Source organism: Drosophila arizonae, chromosome 3 (genome assembly GCF_054131065.1).
Source record: "Drosophila arizonae isolate 15081-1271.41 chromosome 3, UAZ_ARI_1.0, whole genome shotgun sequence".
NCBI classification, from domain to species: domain Eukaryota; kingdom Metazoa; phylum Arthropoda; class Insecta; order Diptera; family Drosophilidae; genus Drosophila; species Drosophila arizonae.
Window position 1 is genome coordinate 24,707,935 of NC_142923.1, and position 25,509 is coordinate 24,733,443.

The 25,509-nt window shown below is 43.9% G+C and overlaps 2 protein-coding genes across 2 annotated transcripts in view; both read right to left on the minus strand.

Annotated features, from left to right (window-relative positions):
- Positions 1–6,430: 6,430 nt before the first annotated feature.
- LOC108609568 (uncharacterized) lies at positions 6,431–7,217 on the minus strand. Its single transcript, XM_018001288.2, has 3 exons — positions 7,137–7,217; positions 6,851–7,075; positions 6,431–6,783 (listed from the first exon to the last, which is right to left on the minus strand). Exons 1-3 carry the CDS (start codon positions 7,146–7,148, stop codon positions 6,517–6,519), a joined length of 504 nt encoding a protein of 167 aa, XP_017856777.1. The 5' UTR covers positions 7,149–7,217; the 3' UTR covers positions 6,431–6,516.
- A 1,479-nt stretch (positions 7,218–8,696) lies between these two features.
- Apoltp (Apolipoprotein lipid transfer particle) overlaps positions 8,697–25,509 on the minus strand; it is a 31,535-nt gene continuing 14,722 nt past the window's right edge. Inside the window, exons 2-21 of the mRNA XM_018003469.2 lie at positions 24,600–24,776; positions 23,673–24,424; positions 23,236–23,395; positions 22,920–23,163; positions 22,029–22,861; positions 20,264–21,966; positions 19,860–20,203; positions 19,569–19,779; positions 19,146–19,504; positions 17,118–19,083; positions 16,174–16,332; positions 14,568–16,111; positions 13,884–14,502; positions 11,133–13,398; positions 10,901–11,070; positions 10,668–10,766; positions 10,047–10,606; positions 9,778–9,978; positions 8,933–9,623; positions 8,697–8,867 (exon numbers count right to left, since the gene is read on the minus strand). Of these exons, the coding sequence (XP_017858958.1) occupies positions 8,817–8,867; positions 8,933–9,623; positions 9,778–9,978; positions 10,047–10,606; positions 10,668–10,766; positions 10,901–11,070; positions 11,133–13,398; positions 13,884–14,502; positions 14,568–16,111; positions 16,174–16,332; positions 17,118–19,083; positions 19,146–19,504; positions 19,569–19,779; positions 19,860–20,203; positions 20,264–21,966; positions 22,029–22,861; positions 22,920–23,163; positions 23,236–23,395; positions 23,673–24,424; positions 24,600–24,678 (13,011 nt within the window). The 5' untranslated portion in view covers positions 24,679–24,776 and the 3' untranslated portion in view covers positions 8,697–8,816. The remainder of the gene's footprint in view (positions 8,868–8,932; positions 9,624–9,777; positions 9,979–10,046; positions 10,607–10,667; positions 10,767–10,900; positions 11,071–11,132; positions 13,399–13,883; positions 14,503–14,567; positions 16,112–16,173; positions 16,333–17,117; positions 19,084–19,145; positions 19,505–19,568; positions 19,780–19,859; positions 20,204–20,263; positions 21,967–22,028; positions 22,862–22,919; positions 23,164–23,235; positions 23,396–23,672; positions 24,425–24,599; positions 24,777–25,509) is intronic.

A 25,509-nucleotide genomic window follows, 5' to 3' on the forward strand; every position in this document is an offset into this window, starting at 1 on the left:
TTTTTCCACAAGCTCAAGAGGCTGTGCCAGTGTTGAGCAGCACCTTTTCGCTTTATTTGTATTTGTATTTGTTTGGCATTGTTGTTGCTGTTGTTGTTGTTGTTGTTGCTGTGCAGCACAAGTCTCGTAATCATTACGAGGCAACCAGCTGTTCGCCTTGCCACGCGCCAAGCTCGAAAATTTTTATCTTTTCTACGTTTAGCATCCACCCCAGCCACAGGAGTCGGTGAAGCTCCTGCTTCTGCTCCTGCTGCTTCTCCTGCTGCTGTGCGGCTGCCTTCAACGGCAGCTGAGCAATTTTGGGGCTTAACCTTGACTCGCTTACGGCATATACGAGCGCGCACACTCAAAGCGGGCGTGGTGGCGCCTCCCAAGAGCCCTCAGCCTGCCGCCATCTCGCTCGCTCGCTCGCTTGTTCGTTCTCTCTCTCTCTCTCTGTTGCTCGCTCTCCCTACCTCAATTCCTGTTGCTCGGTGTGTCGCTTGCGCCATCTTGACGAATGCCGCCTGTTGTCATTGGGCTTGGGCGTCTAATCTTATCTGTTACTTTGGGCTTTCAGCCAGCTGCATGCTGTGCCTGTGTGTTTGTGTGTCTGTGTGTGTGTGTGTGTGTGTGTGTGTGTGTGTGTGTGTATACACCCGAATGCTGTTTTAGGTCGTCTTCTGAAAGTCATTTAAAATTATGTACATCAAGAATAAGAGCGGCTGGCAAAGCCGCGGTCCAGTCACAACAGCAGCAACAACAACAACAACAACAACGTAGCTACAACAGCAACAAGAAAATTCTTTCTAATTTAGTCCACGCGACTTTTATGACTTTAATGGCCTACCACTTTGACATGCCCCGGCCGGCCCAGCCTCTTGTTGGCTAGCGCCTGGGGATTTGTCATTAGGTATTATTATTGCTGTTCTTCGTCTTCTTCTGCTTCTGCCTCTGCTTCTTTATGTTGTGCTTTGTCTTCTTGTTGTTGTTATTTTTGGTCTTTGGGATTAGGCAAGCTGGTCCCCATTGATTTATATTTTTGCACATTTTTATGTCGCTTCTGGCTTCAAGTACCGAAGCATCGCAGCTATTTATAGTTTTATATTTTCTGACCAAACACAGGCAGCGAGCATTGGGACGCCGTTTTGACAGTTTCGTATCACAAGTGGTCATATAATATTCGTAGAACAATCTCAGGTAGCCATAGAGAGAGATAGAGAGAGAGCATATATAAGTGGAGTATGAAAAGTTTCGTTAGTTTTTGCATTGTGCCAGCTACTGCAGTTTTTTCTTTCACTCTTGAGATTTAAGCATAATAAATCTGTGACTTGTGCAGCTGCAGTTAGCATGACTTGAAGATGACTTTCTCAATGAATAAATAATATAAATATATATATGTGGAATATAGCTCGAGTCTCGAGTCTCATACTGAATTCAGTACTTTTATATGCTACTTTAGATAAAAGGCATGAAATTATGAATGCTATTGATAATTACATTTATAAATTGAATACTTTTAATTGCCATAAAACTAAAATAGGTTTAAGTATCAGTATTTATTTATTTAGTTCTCTTTATTTAGCATATGGTTTTCACTTGATAAGATATTGTTCGTTATATAGCTTTCTTAGCACAAGCAAGGAGCATAAAAAAATAATACCATAAAAATAAATACTCTTCTTATAGCTTTCATTCAATTAACATTTCACGCTACAGGCTATGGTAAATTATATATTGTATATGAATTAAATATATATTAAATTAAACTTTATGTTTATTTTAATTAATTAAATTAATTAATTATTTTCATTAATTAATTTTTTATATTACTATTCACTTTTATACTTATTTTATATTTTTATCATTTATGTTTTGTATGCTAATATGTATACAAAAAAAAAATTGATAGAACAGTTTAATTTAATTAAACTTAATTTATTTTATTTTTCTATGCAATAAATACTGATAGATTATTTTAATTGATTTTATTTTTAATTTTATTAATTATTATAAGAGCGAAGATTTAAAATTTGTTCAACAATCAGATATTATATTACAAGCTATATAAATAATATTTTACATAAAATATATCGGGCATGAGTAGTGCTAAATAAATTTGCTGGTTGATAAAAATGAGAAATATACATACATACATATATGTATAGACCTACTAGAATTTACCACGGCTTCTTCGGCCAGTTACACGCACGTCAACAGAAGGAAGCTACACAAATTTCCCTTATATAATGAGACACCCATTTAAGGCAAATATCTCTTTCCGACAACGACAATCATTATTTCAACTAATTGGCTTGTTTTTGGTTTATTTTAACCTAACGCAGCAAACATAAATTTGTAAGAGTTTCTCTTGTTTTCCGCCGTTTACGACGTAACTGAACGTAATGCCAAATAAATGCAGAGTACTTAAGCCCCAAATGTACATTAATTCAGCTCGCAAACTAGTTACATTTGACAAAGGAAAGTTTGTTGTGAAACAGATTCGGGGAACATGTGACAAAGACAGTTTACAAACTAATTAGAGAGACAGAAAACAAAATGTTTCAACATGGCAAACTTTTTGGCTCGGCAAATGCTCGCTGAGTACTAAATCGCATCCAAATGCGGTAAGAGGAGCAACAAAAATTATATAATCAATAAATTTGTGAGATTTTCTTTATCACAAATTTCACCGAGGAGCAGAGCTGAGCATCAAAGGACTCTTTGGATTCACACCACTTAACAGTTCATTAGGCAGCCGACGCGTACAAACAGTATCTCGAATCTAGGCAAATGGGGATGTGCATGTCAAAGGGGGCGTGGCGAGTCGAGTGCAGGTGCTCGCTTTGACATGGTTAAAAATAACACACAATGTGTTGGCAATTTTTCCATAATAATTAATACGCTCAACGCTCACTGAGCAATTAGTTAATTTGCCGTTAATAATATTTTTGCGATATTTTCTTTTCTTTTTATTTTTATTTATTTATTTTTTTCTTTGCTTCTTTTTTGTTGAGCTAGTTTTAGACGGGTTTGAGTGCTGGCTGACTGGCTGGCTGGCTGTATACTTTTGGGACACACTGTTCTGCTATTTATATCCCAGCTATCCTCAAGGAAGTTCATCAAAGTCAAGCACAGCCACAGAGAAGACGACATAGCGGCAGGACGTGCTCCACCTGCCAAAGACAGTTGACACATGTGTGTGTACACAGCGTGTGTTTGTGTGTGTATGTGTATCGTTAGTGTGTATATATGTAGCTGAAAAGGAAATTTATTTCATTACAGCTCAGCACCCAACGCAATCGCATCCTTCTGTCCGTCTCACAGTCTGCTCTGACTTTTTCTCTCTCTCTCTCGCTCTCTCTCACTCTGTGCGTCTTTGGGTATATCTATCTGTCTGTCTGTTTGTCTGGCTACCTCCGCCTGTCGATATGTTTGACTATTTGACTGGCAAGCATCCGTTTCAACTGCCTGTTTGTATCTATCTATCAGGCTGGTGGAAGGGCGGCGGGTTGGCGGGCAGGAGGCAGGCAGCTTTCTGCCAGGCGTACATAAATTTCAATGGAGGCACGTGCAAAGCTTCTGGCATAAAAATCAATTAGCTTAAATTAATTCCACGAAATATTTGCGCTGTAAAAAAACTTTTGCCAACCAAACATGTGCCGCAAATTCCGCAATATATATATATATATATATATATATATATATATATATATATATATATATATATATATATATATATATATATATATATATATATATATATATATATATATATATATATATATATATATAGATATATATATATATATATATATATATAGATATATACCTATGTATATACATGTATTTTTTATTATGTTTTATTTATTTATTTGCTTTTTTGTATGGCTTTCTTTTAATAATCCCGTGCGCTTAGTCTTTTAAATTTATCTGCCCGACTGGGTTTGAGCTGCCAACTCATTGGCTAAGCGCTTTGGGATCTTTGTAATACCAAATGTGGCAACAGCTCAATTTGTATTTTATATGCCAAAAGAGATGCATTTTGTTAGGGCTGAAGAACTGTTAAGGGAAATACCTAACTGTTTATTAATAATGCTTACAAATATCAAAGCGCAAAGATTTGTACAGCTGTATGTTCATATAAAACTTATATATTCATACAAACATTGTTGGATAAAAAAATTTATATATATACTTGTTTTAATTTTAACTAAGTTCACTGTGAAAAACAAATATTTTTTATTCAGTGTTTATTAAATATTTTTGTATATATGCATAAAGTAAACTCCTCTCAATAAATGTGTTTGATTTGCTATCAAACATATTCTTAAATAATTTTAAAGATTATTTATAATTAAAAAGTAAGTATTATTTTTCTTGGACTATTGCCAAACATTTTAATAAATATTTAATGCTTCATATTTAGCTACCGTACGCGTGCAACTAAACTCGTCTCATTAAGGGTATTCCCAGTAGCTCAAGTTCATGAATATTGTTTTATATTGTGGTCAATCGCTCTCATGATATTTATGCCCATCTGCGCATTATATGCCAAAGCTGCAAACTCCTGTCTATTATGTAAACCACATTTTGTCCATTTTGTACTCAGTTGACCACACACATAAATTAATGCATTATTCGTTCTACCATTATTTGAATAGTCAATTAGGCAATTTTCCAAACGATTTGACGAATGCAACAATCAATTGAATTATGCCCATTGAAATCATTAAATGCTCATCCGATGCATAGGTAAAATGTGAAAATGTCAATTTCTGCATAATTAATAAACATGAGAAAAGTCAATGATAATTCGGATATATAACTTATGCCTTATTTCCCATTTTCAAGGGGTTCAGCGTATAATTATATAAAAAATCTTCATGATGTATCAAATTTGTTTCTGTTTCCTAAACAAGAATTATTTTTAGTTACTAAATACTAAATAATTAAAATAATTTGATCCACTGCTGAGAAGCATTTAAATAAATATATAATGCTTTTGAAAAGTAAGAAATTTGTAAGTAAATATTTAGTAGAGTTTATAATAGAGTTGCTAAAATATTTAATAAATATTTTTGGTAATTTATTTATTTATTTTAATGTTCTTTATTTACTTATTTATTTTAATATTTTTTTTATTTATTTAACACATCTACATATATATCTTATATTCTATACATTTCCAATCTCAAAAATATCGTATTAATTAATTTAATTACTAATTAAAAAGTTATAAAATATACTTTAATGTCCTTAGCTTCTGATTGGAATTTATCTACTCAGGAATTATAGTTGATTCTGCAAGGAGAGACGAAATGAGTGCGAGTGCATATACAAGTGTAAGTACGTCTTTGACAGAAGCATTATCTTTTGAGCACGTAGGCAAACAAGGTGTGTGCACAACGTGAGCAACGCATTGGATACATTTCGTACAGGTCGTGCATCAATAATTGAGCACTGGCTGAGTGATTGATAGACTGACAGACTGGCTCAACTGGGCGAGTGACTGTCCGACTGAATGAATTGCTTGACAGATGCATTGATTAGAGCATAAAGCATGAGTGCACCTTCGAGTAGGCAACATATGTAGGAGACTCAATGACGGCTTTGACTGCCATCTGACTGTCAATGGAAAAACTTGGCTGAAAGCTAAAGACGATAAGCGATTGCCTCCATCAAGGACGTATGAGGGATATTTAACATCGCTGCACATCCCTAGTCTTTCATCGGTGGTGGGAGCAGGGAAGGGACGGTTCTAAGAAGGGGTCTGGAAAGGCCCACACGGAGACCTGGGTTGAGTGTGCGCACATTTCGAGCACGTCATCGGCTAAAGGGAAGAATAGCTGTAACCATGGACAAGGCAAGATTCAACAAAGTTTAACGAACTTACAAGCGCACACAGAGCACGTGTATGCACATGTGTGCGTGTGCGAGAGTGAGACAGATGCAGAGAGAGAGAGAGAGAGAGAGAAGGAAAGCGAGAGGCAGTGTGTGGGTGTGAATGTACGCACCTTTGTGCTTGCCGTTACTTGCCACACTTTTGCGGTAATGCGTCAATTTATTATGAAGAGCGCCATTTTATACCGAAAGCTTAACAATTACAGTTGAAATGTAAGCTTGCGAGCTTTCGTGTGTGCAGCTTTTTCGTTTAGCTTTTAGAAACTTAATTTTTGTATGGGTTTGCTCATTGGATTTGTAGGGAAATTTTTAACTAGGGGGGTCTATGTTATTGCAGCTGGGAATGTGTTAAAGGATTTTTATTTATAGCAAGCAATCAGAGCTTTCAGATAAGCTTTAATGTGAATAACTTAACTAAGAGGAAAGCCTTACCTGCATATGCAGAAATATAAGTGAGATTTATGCTACCCGTCTCTATATATTTCCTTATATAAAACACCAATTTAAAGTACTCCCAAATCAACATCTAGATAAACTACATTTTCCATTTCCATACAAAAAAAATCTTTAATACTGGCTCAAGAAATTCGCTGCCATAGGTTCTATAACTAAGTTCAACACCTGTTGGGGGCTTTACCAGCCGTGCTCCTTGTGCAGGACATGCTTGTAGATGGTGTAGGGCACGGGATATGGTTTAGGAACTGGGATTTTGATGTGCTTGATCACTTCGACGGGATAGGGCTTTTCCACTTCCACAGGATAGGGTTTCTCTACAGTGTACGGAATTTTGCGTTCAGTTATTTCGGGAACTATTTTGTAAACTGGCACTTGTATTTCCTGTTGCACCGGCACATGAACAGCGTACGGCTCGGGTATTTGCAGACGTATCACATTGGGCACCTTAGAAGTGGAGTGTGAGATTAAAATAAAATTCAATTCTTTTGATATTGAGTTAAGATTGAGCCACCTGAACAGCCACCGGATGTGGTATGGGCAGCGGCACCTTCTCAATGACATGGACGGGCACGTGCTTCGATGTCTCCGAGTATGTGGTGGGCGTATGCTGGCTGTGATAGTCTCCGATGCCCGTGCCACTACCGATACCCGTACCGCCTGTTCCACTCCCGCCCTCGTAGTGTCCTTCAGCAGAGTGATGCGAGGCGTGGGCCAGCGACATGCCGCAGACTAAAAGCTGTGCAGGAGTCAAAACTGTAGAGTCCACTCAAAGAGACATTCGTTTCGGATGCACTTACGAGTAACCACATTTTCTGAGCTGAGATTGTGTTTATTTGTTGGATGCACACGCGGCGAATAACGGTTGAGCAATACGAGTAGCTGCAATGGATCCGTCGACTTTTATAGTCGGCGCGTTGGCCAAAAGTGAAAGATTTGCCCAATGCTATTGGTCAGGTCTTTAGTTGATGTAACCATAACATTGAAATAGAAAGTATTGCATTACCATTCGGATCGCATAATTTTCATTGTGCTTTTCCAAGCAAATGTTATAACAACAAATTGGGTTCAAGTGGGTATCAAGTATCCCTCCACTCTCTCTCTCTCTCCCTCCCTCTATCTCTCTCTCTCTCTCTCTCTCTCTCTCTCTCTTGCTGTCTCACTTGCAATCCCAAAGTGAATGGCTTCAGGTGCTTAGCCCCACCCTGCTCCACCCTGCCTCCTGGCACAATCTGGACCTATGCTAGCTTTGGGGTTAAGGTTGTTACACGTACTTGAGTTCTGCGCTCGCTTCCGTCAACCGTAACACGCGCTGGCGAAAAGTGAGAGTCACCAAGAGCCAACGCTCCACTGCAGCCAGTCAGACCACTTTTTTCGCGAGTTCCACCAATTGTTGTTGTTGTTGTTGTTGTCTAGGAAATGGGCTTTGCATTACTTTGCTGCGCCGTGGGCAAAGGCGCAGTTGCTGCCACTGCTGCTCCAGGGCACTGCAAAAACTGGTTGGCCATGACGTAAGAAAGAAACACTAATCACTGGGCCGCCTAACATAGAATTATGAATACGAGTCGGCACATTGAGGAACTACAAATGAAGTTTCGGCGAGGAAATTATTAAATGAACTGCAATTTTCTTTTTTAAGGTTTGCTTAAAAAATTTACAAAATTTTTATATTTTTATTTATTTATTTATTTTTTTAAATTATTTAGTTATTTGCTGTTCATTATTTATTTAAATTAATTTAAGTTATTTTGTTTTTTAATGTTTTATAAAAATATGTACATATTTTTTTATATTTTTATTTTTATTTTTTTTTTTACGTATTTTTTAGTTTTATTTGTTTTTCATTTTTTATAATTTCAAACCTTTTGTATTATGGATTTCTATAAATTGAGTTATTATTTAAAAAAAAATTTTTTTTGAATTTTTATAATTTTAAATCATTTATTTTATGTATTTTTTTATGAATAAACAAAACAAATATTGTAAGTAAAATTTCACCGCCAGCAGATAGCAGACTGTCTTATGGTATAGTACATTTTCCTTCACAAATATTCTCTCTAAGGGTTACAAGAGCCCGAAGGTATGAGGTAAACCCAAAATGTTAAAAAGAAATCCCAGAAAAAGAAGTCTGTAACGGTTAAGATCTGTCCGGCCAGAAATGAGAGCTTAAGCGACCCGGAAGTGCTTCCTTCATTAAATTTATTTACGCACTTCCGGTGTAAACAGATTCCTGGACCGTCTGCTTGCATCCTGTTTGTTTATTTACTTCACAAATTCCAAGCCCGAACTGACATTTGATTTGCAAAATTGATAGCATTTTCCCGATTGGTTAATAACTTTTCCTTTTTCATAATACGCAATTTCTCATTATTTTCGTCATTATGTTATTTATTTTTACAAAATGTTTAATTATTTGGCAAAAACTTTACATCGTGTAACTAATTAACTAATCGAATACAAACTTAATTAAATGCGTTTGCTTAGGATTCTTTATCTAACTCATCTTCCCATTCCCAGTCGTCGAAAACGTCCTATAAAAAGAGACAACAGAAGTTCAAGAATAAAATTTAATTAATGTCTGCTAGCCTCCACTTACATAATCATCCAGATTGCCCTTCTCATCAGGCAGCTCCTGCGGCGAGCAGGCTACATACGCCACGCCCGAATTGTGGCCGGAGCACTCACAGGTCTGGGCATCGACGGGCATGGCACTCTGTGCCACACGCTTGGCGAAAATGGTGGCGAATCGCATAATCGGATACTTGCGCTCCGGCGCCAATTTGCGTGCACTAAATACGGAGCCGTTCGTTTCGAGCGCCAGCGATGTGCAAATGCCCAAATTGCTCTTGGGTATGTGCACCTGGCTGCGCGTCTCCTCATCGCCCTCGGGATAGCGTTTCGAGTAGACCAGCTTTTTGTCCAAGCCAAAGAAGTGACGCAGTTTCTTCGTCCGTTCAAAATCGAACTCGGTATCCGCCAGAATATGCAAATTGACGCTCTCCTCCAGCATGAACTGCAATATGGAGGTGTAATCGAAGCGCATGTCCTTGGGCGAGCAGCTGCTGCACGAGAGCAAAATGAAGGTCTTCGATACGCCCGGCCGGAAGTTCAAACGGGATGCGGCTGAAATGGCCAGCAGGATGTCCTTGCTGGTGCCATTGCCTGTATTGATATGCGCAAAGTATTCCGCCAGCTGCTCGGGCCTCGATGTAAACACATTACGCTCATAGATAATGCTGCGCGGCTTGTCGTAAGGCTCAACGCCACCAAAGGCCACAACCGCATAGCTGGAAGTGAAATAAGAGTTAAACAAGTAAGCAAACTGTAGTTGGATTGAACGACTAGGGGCTACCCTGCAGCCCAAATGATCTGGGATCTGGGATACTTAAGAAACTTTAAACTCTTTAGAATTACTAGCCAAGTCTTGGCTAAATAGCTCACCGATTGTTGGTTATCTTGGCCGCCTGCAGCTGCTCCTCAATGCTGGCCACGACGCTCATAATGCTCTTGGTCTCCTTGAGATTCTGGTTGCAGGACTTGGCCTCCACTATGAAGACCACATCGCTGCTGCGCGGTATATCCGCACCACTGAGCTCGATAAACTTGCCCTCCGGCACATAGGAGCCATTGGCCAGCTGACAGCTGTTGAAGAGTTTACAATGAATTAAGTTTGATAGAATTGTGGATTGATGCAACAGCTCTGCACTTACAACACACACTGATCCGGCACACGCATGGGCACCTTGAACGTGGTGCAAGTCTCGATGTAGGCCAGAGCAGCGGCACAGGCGCCTTTGATGGCCGGATGGCCGGGGCGTATGGGCTGGGATTTCATGCCCAGATCCAGGCACATCTCATAGAAGGGCGCCGAATCAACGACAGCACTGCAGGCAGACAAAATGCCGGAACGGAAGAAGCTGTGGCATATCTGCAAGACTTCCGGACTCGTGGGCAGTGGCCTGGCCAGCTGCGTCTGCTGGCAACGCTGCAGACTCCAGGAGTCGGTGAACTGCTGTGTCTGGGCCGTTATCAAGCCATTGGACATGGTGTACTCGTCGTAGGGCTCATTATTGAGCGTGCCCAGCAATCCCGCTGTCTTGGCAAAGTACCAGCCGCTCACCTCGAACCAGCACAGATCGAACTGCACATTGCAATGCAGACTGAACTGTGTGTCCGAGATGATGGACAGAATGTCCAGCTCACGGTAGATGTTAACAGAGCCCAGCTTAAGCGGCAATATGGGCTGCGGATTGCCATTGATGCTAATGTGCTAATGGGCAAAAGAAAGTAATTCAAGCAACTGAAGAGCAGCTGGAAAGTGTTCGACTTACGTCAGTGCCAAGATCTATCTCAATTAGCTGTCCATTGGCAATGAAGCTCAGCTTGCGCGTGGATATATCGCCCGTTCCACGACCAGACGGGGGTTGAGTCTGCAGTGATATAAAAAACAAAAATCAAAGTTGTATAAAAGGACAGCAGAATGGAGTAAGCATAAAACTGATATGCTCATTTCCCTCTCGTGAATGAGTATAATTAAAATATCTGTCAAGGTATTTCATCTCACCGCAGGTTCCAGCAGCAGCGTAAAGTTGCGCTTGAAGAAGTCGTGTGCCAACAAATAGCTGCAACGTCCACTGCGTCCCCCTGTTGCCAGCTGCTCGTAGTTCAAATTGAGGCCCACGAAGCGCTGATCGAAGGTCATATAGTGGCGTGAGTCAATGAGTAGAGCACGAGCTGTAAATATATATAATACAAACATTATCATAGATCCCACTCGGTCCACGGATCATACATACAATAGTAGGGCGGCAGCCAGGTGTTGGGATCCAGATGGGTTCTCAAGTTGTACAGTTTCATGATGATCGAGGAGTTGGTCTCGCTGAGGAAGCTGTTCACCTTGGCGAGCATTTTGTATTCAGGTATCTCCTCGAACTTGGGCGTCTCATTGAAGGCATGCCAGGACATGGGCAGCTTCTGCTCCAGGTCAATGATGCCCTCCTCCGGATCAAAGATGAACTTCGTCTTGGCCTCCCGGTACATGTCGGCCGTCTCCAGCGCATTCAGCGCATAGTTGCGGAACTTGTTGCGCAACAGGCCGTACAGTTGATGGAGGCGATACTCCAGCTGCAGCTCATCCGCAATCCATTCCAATTTGGCCACAATCTCATTGTACTTCTGCACCACGATCTGCACTTGATCGATCTTCTGCAGCTCCTTGATCTCCTGCCAGATTTCCGTGAGCACCTCATTCAGCTCAGCTCCAAATGGCACCAGCTTGAAATACTTCTCCTTGATGAAGTTCCAGGCCAGCGTCGAATACTTTTTGATATTCGTGATGGCATCGTTCGCCTGGATATCCCTGTACAGGCGTTCCACATCCGCCGTAAAGCTGGACATCTTGTTGAAATAGGGGGATTCAGCTAGCTCGTTGGTTCGCTTGTAGATGAAGTCAAAGACCTCCTTGCTCAGATCCCAGAGGGTCGTCTCTATGAAGCTGATGATCTTGAACATGTGCGGCTCCAGGCGCTTCAGTACGCTCAGCCAATAGGTCTCCGCGAGGCGCCAGAATTTATTCCACAAGTTCTCAATGTACTTAATGAACTTAATGTGCAGCTCCTTAACGAACTTGTCATACTTCTCGATGCCCTTCTCCATGAGCGTCGAAATGTAGGCTAGACTTTCGCCATGGAAGAAGCGCGTGATGGCATCGAGAACATTGTTGTAGGTCGCCTTAATGGTGTCGATCAGCCAGACAATGCTGTTGCGCAGCGCCTTGCCCGAATCACCCATGGCGTGCCACAGCTCTGAGAAGATCTTGGGCACCGACTCGATGTGATCCCTGATAGCCAGCTCGTCCAATATGGTCAGCGTAAAGTTGACCACATTCTTGATATAGAAATCGTTTGCCTCGTACGACTGATTGACAAAGAGCCGCAGGTCGTTCAGATCCTCCTCCAATACACTCAGTTGGCTGATGTCGTCAATGAAGTGCTTGTTGTACTCCTTGGCCGTGTTCCAGATGACGCCCAACGAGTCCACCGACTCGGTGTATAGAGACTTAATCCAGAAATCGATGCCGTCCGAGAAGGAGTTATAGAGCGAATTGCTAATGCTCTCGATTTTCTCACGCAGCTCATCCCTAATGCTGGGACGCCAATGGAAGCGTCCAGTGATCAAGCGGGAATGGTTCATCTTCAGATACGAGCTCACATCAATGATGCGAATCTCTTCGTAGTTGCGCCAAATGTCCAGATATCCACTACGCGTATCGGGTATATAGCCCACCATTTGCAGATTCTGGCTGGCATCCTCAGTCAGATTGAAGTCCATGCGAGCGGTGCGATCCAATAGATTCACATAGACATAGCCCGTGTGATTGGTGTCGGGTGTATCCCATATAGTGGCATTCAGCCCATATACGGGATACTCCACCGTTGGCAGCAGCCAAAGGCGGACCGCGCGGTACGGCGAGCGACGCTCGTACTCCAGCTCCCGTTTATTGAGATCCAGCAGAGCCAAGAACTTGCCATACAGGGGCGAATAATCGCGCTTGTAGTGCGCCGTCGACTCCGTCTTATAGTACGACGGACGCGCCACTAGCGTGCCATTCATCTCCACATCCAGCTCCGAGGCCGGATGATAGCCGTAGATCTTCAGCGTGTAGTTCGTGAATCCCTTTTCGCTGTACAAATCGCGCAGATGAGCGCCCAGCGTAATCAACTGTTCCGGCTTCTTCGAATAGTCGATGGTCAGATGAGTTTTCAGTAGATCCTGCAAGCCGCGATAGTACGTGGCCCTGCACAGGACGTCCTTCTCGAGGTACGGATGAGCCACTGTCCAGATAAAGGTCTGATGATCCCGTTCGCCCTTACGCAAAGGCTCTGCCCTCCACTGGAAGTTGCTGCGAATCTTTCGGGACTCTTCATGCGGACCAGTGCCAGCCCACTTTAAGCGCAGATCAGCATTGAACTGCTTCTCGGTTAGATAATACCAGCCAGAGGACGAAAGATTGCGTTTCGGATAAAAGACTTCTATTGCGTAACGCTGGGATTCATTGCCGTTCTAGGGAAATACAAGGAGAAATTTAATTAAATTTAAAATCAAGTAAGAGAACTCTAGGAGATTGTCGGAATCCTTTATAATTGATGTAACCTATACAAATATTAGAGCTCGTATTTTCACAACCAAACAAAAAACCTTTAATAATTTCTGTTTTACTTAATGGATTTTAATGAAATTTAGTAATACACTATATGATTCCATTATGATAATCATTCAATATTTTTTTTTTTTTTTTTTTTTTTTTTTTTTTTTTTTTTTTAAGAAAAAATTATCTTATAAATTAACTATATTTTCAACTGAAGAATTTAACTAAACGAAAACATAGACAGGCAAATGACTCAGCTCGTCATCCTAATCAGGAATATATACCCTATGGGGCCTGCCACACCACTTACTACCTATTACATGCATTGAAATAAAACTATATAATATTATGATATATTAGATCAATGTAATAGCTTCATTATCTCTAGGTTTTTGCTCACCGTGCTAAAGTTGCCCATTTCCAAGTTGTAGCCTATCCAGGCCGTCTCCGATAGCTCGATCTTGGCATGCTGCTTGACCACATGTGGATTGACATTCTCGTACCGGGTGGTCAGGATAACGGCCCGATTTGGATGCACGGCCACCACCTTGAATTCCTGAGCCGTTGCCGTGGTCAACGCATGCAGCTCGCCCGTCAGATTGAAGTTCTTTGAGTTGCGCAACTCGAAGACCTCGATGTGCTTGATGTCCCGGGGCTCGGCCGCATTGCGCATATCCCTGGAGCTGACATAGTGTATGCCCAGCGGCTTCATATCGTTCTCCAGCGTAATGTCCGTGGTGTCCTTGTAGATGGGATGCCTCTTCAGCTCCACGCGCTTGTACTTGCCATCCAATATCTGTTGTGCATTATAGACGACCTTCAGATTGCCCGAATCCTGATTGGCGCGTTCCTGCAGACCGTAAGCAATATCCGCACGATGTCTGGTGGTCAATGGCACCTCGATCTCGATGTTGCCATTCAAGTTGTGATTGCTGCTGTCGCTGTCGTAGTTGCTCTTCAGCTTGAAGAACGCGCTGTCCTTGGGCCAGTGGCAGCGCACATAACGATAGCTCTGGCCACTGCGTAAGAGATTTATGATTAGCTTATATGCATATACATATATGGAATCTATTTCTACTCCTACCTCTTTGTGGTGAATTCGAAATCTGTTTTGAACCAGCTGACATTGAGGAAAGGCGTCGTTGAGTTGATGACACCATGCATGTTGGTCAGCGAGCTGAAGGTCACGTCCAAGTCGCTGAGGCGACGACTCGCTGGATAATCCAGGGCACAGACCAGGTTCACATACTCTGCACTGGGCTTGTCGTAGTGGCCGCTCAGTCCGAATGTGTGTTCGCCCTTGAACTTGGGCGTTGTCAGCGTCGCTTGGAATTCGCGGCGATTGTTCTGCTTCTGCAGCAGCGTGAAAACGCCTTCGACAATGGAAATATTCAGCTTTTCGCCCCAGTCCAAGTGAGCCACACCCTTCAGAGATTTGGTATCGTTGTGATAGCTGAAGTGCGTCGAGAGCTTGCGTTGAGCCTCCAGCGCTTCGTAGCTGCCCTTGAAGTCGAATTCCGGGCTGCTCAGCTGTTTGCTAATGATATTTCCGCGATAGCTGCCGCTCAGCTTGTGGATGTCGCCCACGGGCAATGGCAGCTGGGTAAGCACATCGAATTCGAGGTCATCCGTCGATTTGTAATACAAGCTTCCGTTCACATCTAGATTCCACTTGGAGTCGACGCTCAGACGACCGCCTGACTGTAGTTGTAGGAAATTCTTGCCGGGATTCAGGTATTTAGCGCTGGCGTGCACGATGCGCGGCTTGGCCTTGGGCCGCTCCATGTAGCTCTCCAGCACCAGCTGCATATTCTCGGCCAGTATCCAGGACCACAAGCAGCTGCCGCGTCCAATGTACTTTCCAATCTGATACTCGCCCACGACCTTGCCGCCATCGGGACGTACACCAATCTCGGAGTGCAGATGCACTGAATCGATGCCCAGGTGCTTCCAGGGGGTCTGCAGATTAACATCGCCGACCAGGCGACCCTGCTCCATGGTCTTCAGATTGCCATAGAAATTAATGCGAGCGATTTCCGGTTCGGTGCTCTCAACCAGCACGGAGAAGTCCATGGGCCCATTTCTGTCGCCGGCGCTATATCCGCCAGATATCTGACACATCTTGCCGTCTTCGATGGTGCTAAAGGAGAACCGAATTTTCCTCGGCCCCGCCTCATTGACGTTCAGCTCAATGACGCCATCGCGACCGCCGGACTTGGGCTGAACGCGCAACGTGACATCTATGGGCAACGTGTCCTTCATGCGAACCACGCCTCGTACATCATAGGTGGCCATATTACGATACAGATTGCCCATCACATCGTAGCGCTGCGGATCTTGCGGACTGCGCACGATGCTGCCGTGCATGGAGATGTTGCGGTAGTTCTTCAACGGCGTCCACACCTCCACATTGAACACATCCTGCTTCTTGTTGGCGCGCGTGCCGTAGGCAATGCTCTGACCATCGCGACTGAGGAAATTCAGATCGAAATTCAGCTGCGGACTGGGCCCCTTCGTGACCACAATGGAGGTGGAGGCCAGCTGGAGGGGCAGCATTGTTGTATGCACCTTGCCATTGGCATTGATGTAGTAGGCGGGATCCGTGTGCCAATCGGATTCGATTTGCAGCTGGAGGAAAATATAAATATTCATTAATGAATAGTTGTATTAATGCAAGTTGTTGTAATTACCTTGTTAACCACGCCATTGTCGGTGACCTCGAAGCGTATGTCAACCATATTGTCCACAGCAGTAAAGTCCTTTTTAAAGTACGCATTGCAAGCGTAGTGCGGTATAACATTCGTTTCCAACAGAATTCCAACCGATGTTTCCAGGAAATTGTCTTCATTCTGAAATCAAAATCAATCATATAAGCAAGTGAATACTAGGAAAAAAAGGAACGCTCCTCGCCTCCAATCAAATCAATTGAGCAAGTCTATTTGACCTCCTATAGTCGTTAAGCTATATCTTTTGATCTTGAGCTGTTTACCTGAGTACATTTTTGCAGTTTCAAATCTCAAGCACTAATAGTATTTAAAACAAACAAGTAAGAAAGCTCTAGTCGAGACTGCTCGACTGCGAAATCCCTTGAATCCTACGAAGAATTGATATTTCAATAATAAGGATATCTAGATTTAAAGTTGGGAGACTCTAGCTCTAAGGCCGTATGAGATTTAATTAAATAACTAGTTTACGATAAGGGCTTTCATCGAAAGTAGTTATCGGGAGTATTTATCGATTTTGTGAGAAAAACTCGATATGCGCGTGATATACACAAACCTAGGAATTTCAAGTTGCTTCACAAATCTCTTCATAGTTAGAGCAGCGCCCACCTTATCTCATTGTTCTTGGGTTGTCAAAGCGAGTATACGTTCTAAATTACAATTCTCTAGCAGTTTGACTAATCGGATTCGTAATATATCCGACTTGTTACGCCTTTAGTGGGCGTATCGTGAAAATCTATTTAACACGTGCTAATACATGACTATATATGTTCTAAATTTCAAGTCACTAGTTTCACTAGTTTCGTACGGCTTAATGGACAACGGTCAGACGGGACGAACATTGCACAAAACCGATATGCTCATTTCACTTTCATGAATGAGTATAACAACGAGGAAAGTACAGTGCTCACCTCCACAGCAGCAGCCAGAGAGAGATGTGTGTGGGCTGTAATTGACGTAATGTTGCCCTTGTAGGCATTGTCATCCAGCTCGATCCGGCCATAAATCTTGATTTCGGGCAGCTGCTGATAAGGCGTAATTAGCTTCAGCTGGACATTGTAAGCCCTGGGCCTGACATTGTCCACCACCTTGGTGTAGTTGACCTCGAAGCCCAGTTCCTGGGACTTGGCGTTGACATCGTTCACCATGAGCAACACGCGCTGATAGAATGCATTGAAATGCAAGTCAATGTGATACTCCAGCACGGACTTGAAGTCCTTGGCGATGTCGAAGGGTGTGGACACGGTGAGGACATTCAGCACATTGATGTAGTCGGGGAAGTACAGACGATCCCTGAACTCTAAACGGCCCTGGGGCAGCTGTAGATTGCCCAGTAAGAAATAGAAGTCCATGTTCTCTTGAATATCCAGCTCGCCATTTATGGTGGGCCACACGAGCGTGTCCACTTCGAAGTTAACCAGGTAGGAGATGTAGTCCTCTTCGTCTTCCTCGTCGTCTTCGTCAACTTGAACTTTGGGTGGCTGGAAGTCATCGTCGAAGTGCAAGTCCAAAAGCATCTTCTGGTTGCTCAGCTTATTCACCAGCTTCGGCTTCGGCTGGCCATTGATCTTGACGCCCAGCTTATAGTTCGAGAGCTTTCCATGCAGCTTGAATATGAAGTTATCCCGCTTTAGCACCTGCGCTATGAAGCCGTTCTCCTCGAATCCAGCCAGCGGCGTGAAGACCAGATACGAGTACTCAAAGTCTGTCATGTTATGCATATGCCAGACGCCAGTGAAGCCCAACGTGGCATTGTTCCATATGCCGCGCATGTCCACGCGCTCCGTGTTCACCTGCCCGAACACAGCCGCCTGCTGGAAGCTCTCAATGGGCGTGGCCACGCTCAGCTTGACATCAAAGTCGAGCAGATTCTTAACATCCGCCAGCGCCTCAATGCCCAATGCAGCCGTTGGCGCTCGCACCTCCGCCACAGCGTGGCGCTTCTTCTCATTCAAGCCGAATCGGCCGTGAATTGTGCGGAACTTCTCCAGCGGCGTTGTTATGTTTACGATCAGCATATTATCCGTAAACTTGCGCACATAGCCGTCCATTGTGAGCGTAAACTCGCGCACCTCAAACTCCAACGAGGCTGCGCCCTGCACCTCACGCTTATCGTTTAGCGAAAACATGGCCGCCAGCCCGCCCTTGCGATAGCCCTCAAACGGACTGACCAGGGCGACAGTGCCCGAAATATTCTGATAGCGTTGATTGCGAATCAAATCCCAGCTGGATATAAGGCTGTAGGTGTTGAAGGTGTCGTTCTGTCCCTTGTAGCTGAGGTACAGATCGGTGTCGACTTTCTTTGGATCCTGCCAGTGCGCCACCTTCACATTGATGGTGGGAATGTCCTTGATGGTGCTGTTGATGCCAAAGCGCACATCGAAGCTAACCAACTGATCGTGTATATCGTGGTCGCTCTTGTAGCCCAGCTGCAGCTTTTGATCTTCCGCCCAGGACAGCGTTGCGTTAGCCAATATCAGATTTTGCACATTGTAGACTCCGGCGGTCAGCGTGTTCGTGCGCCAGCCCTCGAAGGGTGTATTGACCTCGGCGTGCAGCCAGTTGTGCAGGTTCTTGCCCGGCATTATGCCCGCATTGTAGCTGAACTCAATCACCTCGGTGATGCTCCAGGAGCCGTGCGCCTTGCCATAGTAGTTGGGGCCGCCCGTGTAGGTGCTGAAGCCGCAGTTGATTGTGCGCTCCGGATAGGTGATCATCACATTGCCGTCGTAGTGCTTGTTACCCGGATTATTGTACTCCAAGAGCAGGCCCAAACGTTCCGATGGATCACGATTAGCATCCCATTTCAGCTCCAGCGAGACTTCCTTGCGTTTGTCAATATTTAGCAGACCCAACTTAATGTGCACATCTCGAAGTCTAAAGGGTTTTATGATTGTTGACTACCGAAATTGAATGAGGATTTTAGCGACTGCACTTACTTGTCTATGTGAATCTCAACCTGCAATTGCTTGGGCTGCTCGGAGAGCAATTTCGAATTGATCCAATAATCCTTCTCCTTGACCTTTAGACGAATCTCAGCATTGGAATTGCGATTATGCGCATTGGACGTATATTGCACCGTCAGCCCGTACGGATCCTTGCCGTATTTGCTCTGCACATCGAAGAAGATCAGCAGCTGATTGCGTCTGTAGACCATGTTGACCGAGGTCGTCTCGAACGATGGACTCTCCACGATCATTTTCAAGTGGAGCAGCGCCTGCAGGCGCGAACTGCGATCCTTGTAGTTGCCCTTGACGGCTATCGAGTGGCCCGTAAACCAAGAGCCATTGATAAACAGCTAAAAGAGTGAGAGAAATAAACTTTTAGAAAATATATATTAAAGTTGACAGTCTCTTACTAACCATATAATCCTTGGGCGCCTTTTCGTTCACCTTCACGCTGGCCGTGCAGGAATTGAAATCGGGCACGGACACATTCATATAGACATCAATGGCAAAGAGACTGCGGCGCGGCAGATGGACGGAGAAAAGACCGGTTACCTCCTTATCGGGCGCATACTTCAGACCCACAATGACATTGTGCTCGGTGCCATTTTTGCTGCGCTCCTCATGCCTACAAAAGAAATATATTATAGTATATAGATATATATAAAATCTCACTCTCTCTCTCTCTCTCTCTCTCTCTTTACGCACTTGATCAATATGCGATAATCGATATTCGTTTTGGGCAATTTCAGCTCCAAGCTCGCCCTCGTTCGTGAGCCCTCCAAGGTAACATTCTCAGAGCTGGAGCGCGCAAAGATCACTCTGATCAAGCTGGTGTAATTCGGATTGATATAGTCGGGCGCATTGTTATAGGTCAAGAAGCCCTCGGTATGCCCTTGCAGACTGAGCCAGGTGGCATTTGAGGCAAAGTTCAGCTTCGGATAAGCTGTGGTGCGTAGCTTCACATTGCCACGGTACTCCGTCTTCGACTTATCGCCATTGTTGACCAGGCGGCCGGCGAAATTGATGGTTTCGATCTTGGAGGCTTGGAACTAGAAAAGCAATTACATTATTTCAAAAGTTCATAAGCCTCAGTTGAATCTCTCCTTTACCCTATAATTGACAGTCATATTCGTTGAGGTTGTCACCTCGCTCTGCACAATGTTGCCGCTGACCAGAGCCTGCAGCTTCTTCGTCTCGAACGATAGATCGATGTCGTGTTGCGTGATGCCGTTCTTCTCGTTGATCTTTATGGAGCCGACCAGGCCGGTTATGTTCACGCCATTGATGGTCAGAAGCATACGTGGCTTATAGATCCAGGCAGTAAAGTCCTGATAGCGTCGCAGCTCCATGCCCAGATCCAGTGAACGATTCCCATTGTTGTCCAGATAGACATCGAGCCGTCTGTGATCCGGATTGCCGCTATATCGGCAACCAGCTGACGCCCGATTTTTGCCATTGATGAAGGACACGGATGCATTGAGGCCCTGCGGAACACTCGTCAAATTGGCCACCAGAATGCGGGGAATCCGGGAGCCAGGCGTACTGAATACCAGGCTAACATTATTGTCCTCATCCTGCTGATCCCAATTGTATTCAAATACATATTTCTTCGCAGTCAAATCGGACTTTTTCAGTATGACACTGAAGTTGAGCGGCCCGGATAACAGTAAACTGGGCAAGGCTTCGGTTGTATTGCTCAGATCGGGCACGCTGTAATGTGAACACATTTGCAGCCCAATCGCCTTGTCCAGCACGGGCCAGGTGCAGGTGGAGTTGGCGCTGCGTTTGGCGATGCCCGCTTGGGGCAGCTCCTGATCCCGCTTCACTACCAGAAGCTCCGAGCGTGCGCTGAAGATTTCGTTCTTGTCCTGCGGCAGGTTGAAGGAAAAGGAAATGAGATTACGGCCACGCATCTTCAGATTGGCCTCCACCTCCGAGTTGGAGTACAAGTTGCTCTTGACCTTGATGCCCGACTGGCCCCAGAACATGTCCGTCTGCATTGTGGTGATCACATCCACAGACACAGAGGGCTTGAAGTGGCCTTGGACATCGAAATGCCAATCAACGTCAAATTTATCCAAATTGCCCGAAACACTCAAATCAATGGAGGAAGCACCAAATGCATGGATAGCCAACGGCATGCCCACGGCCAGCGGTACGGTATATGCGGCGTCCAGAAATACTCGGGATTTTCGGTAATTCAAGGTCTTGCCCGAGAGCACCTTTTGCGCCTGATAGAAGGGATTGAATTCCGTAATCAGCCTCGCCACCTCCGACATGGACTCGAAGTTATAGTAACGCAGATCGTTGCCAAAAACGCGCAATCCAAATTGCGCTCTCGGATTGTTATAGTCGTACTTCAGCTTGTAGCCCAGCTGATCAATATTGCGCTGGATGCTCTGTTTGCGTGACGTCGCTGTGGCATCTGCATTCCGTTTGGATCGCGGAGCATCCTCTAGCTCATCCTCGAATTCGTATTCGCCATCTTCATCCGACTCCGAGCTCTCCGCGGTCTTACGCTTCAGCCGCAAGTTGTCCAAATTGAGCAGATTATCCAAGGTGTTATCATCCTCGGCACTCTCATTTCCCAGCCAGCGATTGAGAAAGGCGAGCTTCTTGCGCAGCAGCTTGCCATTCAACGGGCCCTGCGGACCAAAGGCACTGGCAACCAGCTCCTCGAAGCCCTCGGCGCGTGCAGTAAACTCAAAGAAGTTCACCGATTGGCCAAAGAGATCGGCGGTGAAATTGACACTGGCCATGCGCGGTAGATAGGAATCGGTGCCGAAAATCAGATTTGCATCAGTTGTGGTGCCTAAAAAGAAAGTAATTCTATTCAAAATTGATCAAATATATATTAAGGGCAAGTTTGCCTACCAAAATTGTACTCATCGAAGAACAGACTGTGCTCATAGTTGCGGGAGAACTTGCGTATGTCCATCTTAAACTTATCAGCAAGCTCATCGTTAAGGAGCAAGCCCTGCGCCTCAATGCGAACCGGCGAATTGGATTTAGCTAAATTGGTGAGATGCGACCAAACGAATGAGCCAACTTGATTGATTTGCTCATTCTCCAGTATGGACTTGATGGAACCAATAGATATATAGTCCGGACAACGCATCGTCTGCAGATAGCTGTATATACGCAGCTCGGAATTAAACGTGTAGTCGGCATACTTGTCCAGGAAATAGCTGCGGTACTTCAAGCAATCGACGCGCCTGAAGGCGAGTATGCTCTGCAAGCGTATGTCCACTGGCACCTCCTTATTGTTAATGATCAGCTGCAATTGCTCTGCAAATCCGGGGGATATGACTCCAATATTGCCGAGACCCTTGAGCAGTATAATCAAACGCTCGCGTTGCTTGCGATCACCGCGATATCTCTTGAACTGGCTGAGGAACTCGGTCTCCAGCAGATTGATAATCTGCACCACCTTCAGATCCTCCTCGCAATTATCATGATGCTTGCAGTAGCTGTGCACTACGGCAGTTGCGCCCAGCGTGTACTCCGGATCCAGTTTGTTTCTAGCATAGTCGAGAATGGTGTAAAAGGTTTCCAGTGTCTCGGCGTCGGGTCGTGTGATGAAAGACAACGAGCTCATCCAACTATGCGCCATTTCCTTGGTTAGCTTCTCATTTACAATCTGATCGCGCATCACCTGATACGATGCAGTGCTGCCAATATAGGGCAGCGATTCCAGCACGTGTTTTCTGCAATTCAGTAACCATTTAGGCATGGATCTCTAATTGATACTTAGATAATACTTACTTGCCCTGATCGCAAATGCTGGCTGAACGCTCCAGCAGCACTGTGAGTGTCTTATAGTCCAGACTCTTGGATGTTTGCAGAAAGTTGGTGAAAACATCGATAAATTCGCGTTGAATATTGGGAAAGCCAACCACACACATTTGCATCAGATGATCGCGAGCGGCCTTGATCTCGTCATGGCTGGGCTTCACAGGAGGCGTGTGATCAAAAATCAACGCAGAACGTCGCTCCACGAATCCGACATCTATGCATTAGAGAAAATAATTGAGATTAGATTTGGGAATATGTATTCTATGTATATATGTATATAACTTACTTTTATCCAGAAATTCGCTTACGCCGTATGCATCCTCGCTATCCAACCGCAGGGAGCTTTTTGTAGTGGTCAATGCACCAGAGCTGCCGTTCGAGAAGGGCACCAGCAGGTGGCTCTCCATGCAGCTGATCTCGCGGTAAACATTGTTATCAATGGTCAACTGTAATCAAGAGCGAGACATATTATTAAAGTCCTTTATTTGGGGATTCCCATAAGCTCATTCTGATTTCAATATTAAACTCATTCAAAATTTAGTTTGATCTCTGATTTGATGCAATACGACCTTTCATTGCATTTTACTTCTACTAACCGATTCATTCAAAACCGAATAATTTATTTTTATTTTAGTAAACAATCCATTCAATATATAGTTTGATTTCTGATTTGATTCAATAAGCCTCTCTTTGTGATTCTCATAATTATCTTCGCATACTTACATTACAATAGCTCAGTGAATTCAGTATGGGCCAAATGGTTTTATCGTCTCGGAATGTGTACGGCGTAGTTTGTAACACCGACTGGGTAGCATAACGTCGTCGACATGAGGATATATCCTTGGTCTTACGTATGGTCACGAAGACGTCGTCGGTGGACTCCAATGAATATTGCACGTCACATTCGCCGGAGACATCCGTTTCGGTTGTATTGTAGTCCACATCGAAGCGCATCATGGTATTTTGAAAGCTCGACAGGATGCCCTTCTTAAAGTTGAGCACCCAAGGTAATTCCTGTTCGGTGGGGCACACCTCGCTTATGTGACCATCGTGGAAGGCAAAGCGCAACAAATTCTTCGTTAGATCTACGGACAATTCGCTGCTCTTGGGATGCATATGCTCATAGTCGTTCGAGCCATGCTCATCGGAGGCAGACTCGCTGCTCAAGTTGTCATAGTAGTCATAGACATCCTTGGCAGGTTTCTCTTCCGAAGCGGTGCTCTCATTGTTTGCCTCTGGCTGGGAATCGTACAGACTGACTGTATTGATACGCAGATAGCCTTCGCAGCCCTTGGGAAAGAATATCTCGAGATTCGCTTTCAAATACAAATCGGAGCTGTTGTCACCGGAGCCGGCGAATTCCGTGCGCACGGAAACCCTATATTCATATTTATAGAGCTTTTCACCATAGCCAAACTTTTGATTGCTTGTATCACATTGAGGTCGACCACAGATTCGTGGATCCTTAAGCGGATCTAAGAGAGGCAATGAAATAGATTATTAATCATTTTTTAATATTATGAAATGAAGTCTATTATTATTGCAGATGAGTAATTACATTATTATCTTATTATCTTTGTAGAAGTTATTATAATTCTAATTAAGTTTTTATACATTCAGTATTTCATATATTATTTAACTTCTACTTACTTTCTCTTGCCGCCTGACTCTGTGCTACGATCAGCACCAATAGCAGCCATATAGCCATCGAATAATTGGTTACGCCCATTATGGGCGTGGCCTGTATGTGTGCCAACGTTGCCTTCAGCTCAGAATATATGCAAATCGTTTAGCACGTACATGGAACAGCTGCAATAAAATTATAATCTGCAAAGAAAATAAATGTTATTACCATAAATATTGAAATATTGTCAGACTTCACTTATGTATAGACTTATGTGTGTGATTATATCAATTAAAATTTGATTTACAATGCAAATTGCATTTATGCATAATAAAATTTGCGGTTTGTTCTTTGGCTTCCAACTGATTTAACCCCTTTCTCATTTGTTGAGTTCATTAGGTAAAATGAAGATTCAGTCTTCATTTAATTACTGTGATTGTTCAACTGGAAAGGGGACAGCCGACATAGTGAGAACCTGGAATCATTTCCAGTGCAGTGCAAACGCAATCATAATTGGAAAGGGGCGGAAGCGTCTGCTGCAGTCGTTACTTCACTTCAAATAATATTGCAAAATTATATTTGTGCGCTTTCACACTTGTTGGTTAAGTTGTTCGTTCCCTTTGAAGCTCAACATATGCCTGTGGTGGGCGTGGCAGAGTCGCCCACTATTGTAGAGCCCTTTGCGTATTTCGCCTTTGCCATACTCAAAGCTGAAGCCAAAGCAAATCAATTGAATTTCCACTTGATTCAACATAAAGCACACAAAATAAAATGAAAAGAAAAGAAAGCGTCGGCAAAAAAAAAAAAAAAAAAGAGTCGAAATCCTCTCGCTCCAAACGCAGCTGCAGCCCTTCCATCATTAATTCCAGCAATAAAGTGCGAACAAATCGGAGCACAGCCAGAAGGAGGGAAAGAGAGGGCTAGCTTACGACATTG

What these genes read in the sequence shown, in the direction of transcription:
- LOC108609568 (XM_018001288.2), bottom strand. An exon ending in CACATCCGGTGGCTGTTCAG is followed by an intron (nt 6,784 to 6,850) that starts GTGGCTCAATCT and finishes TCCACTTCTAAG; the next exon opens with GTGCCCAATGTGATACGTCT.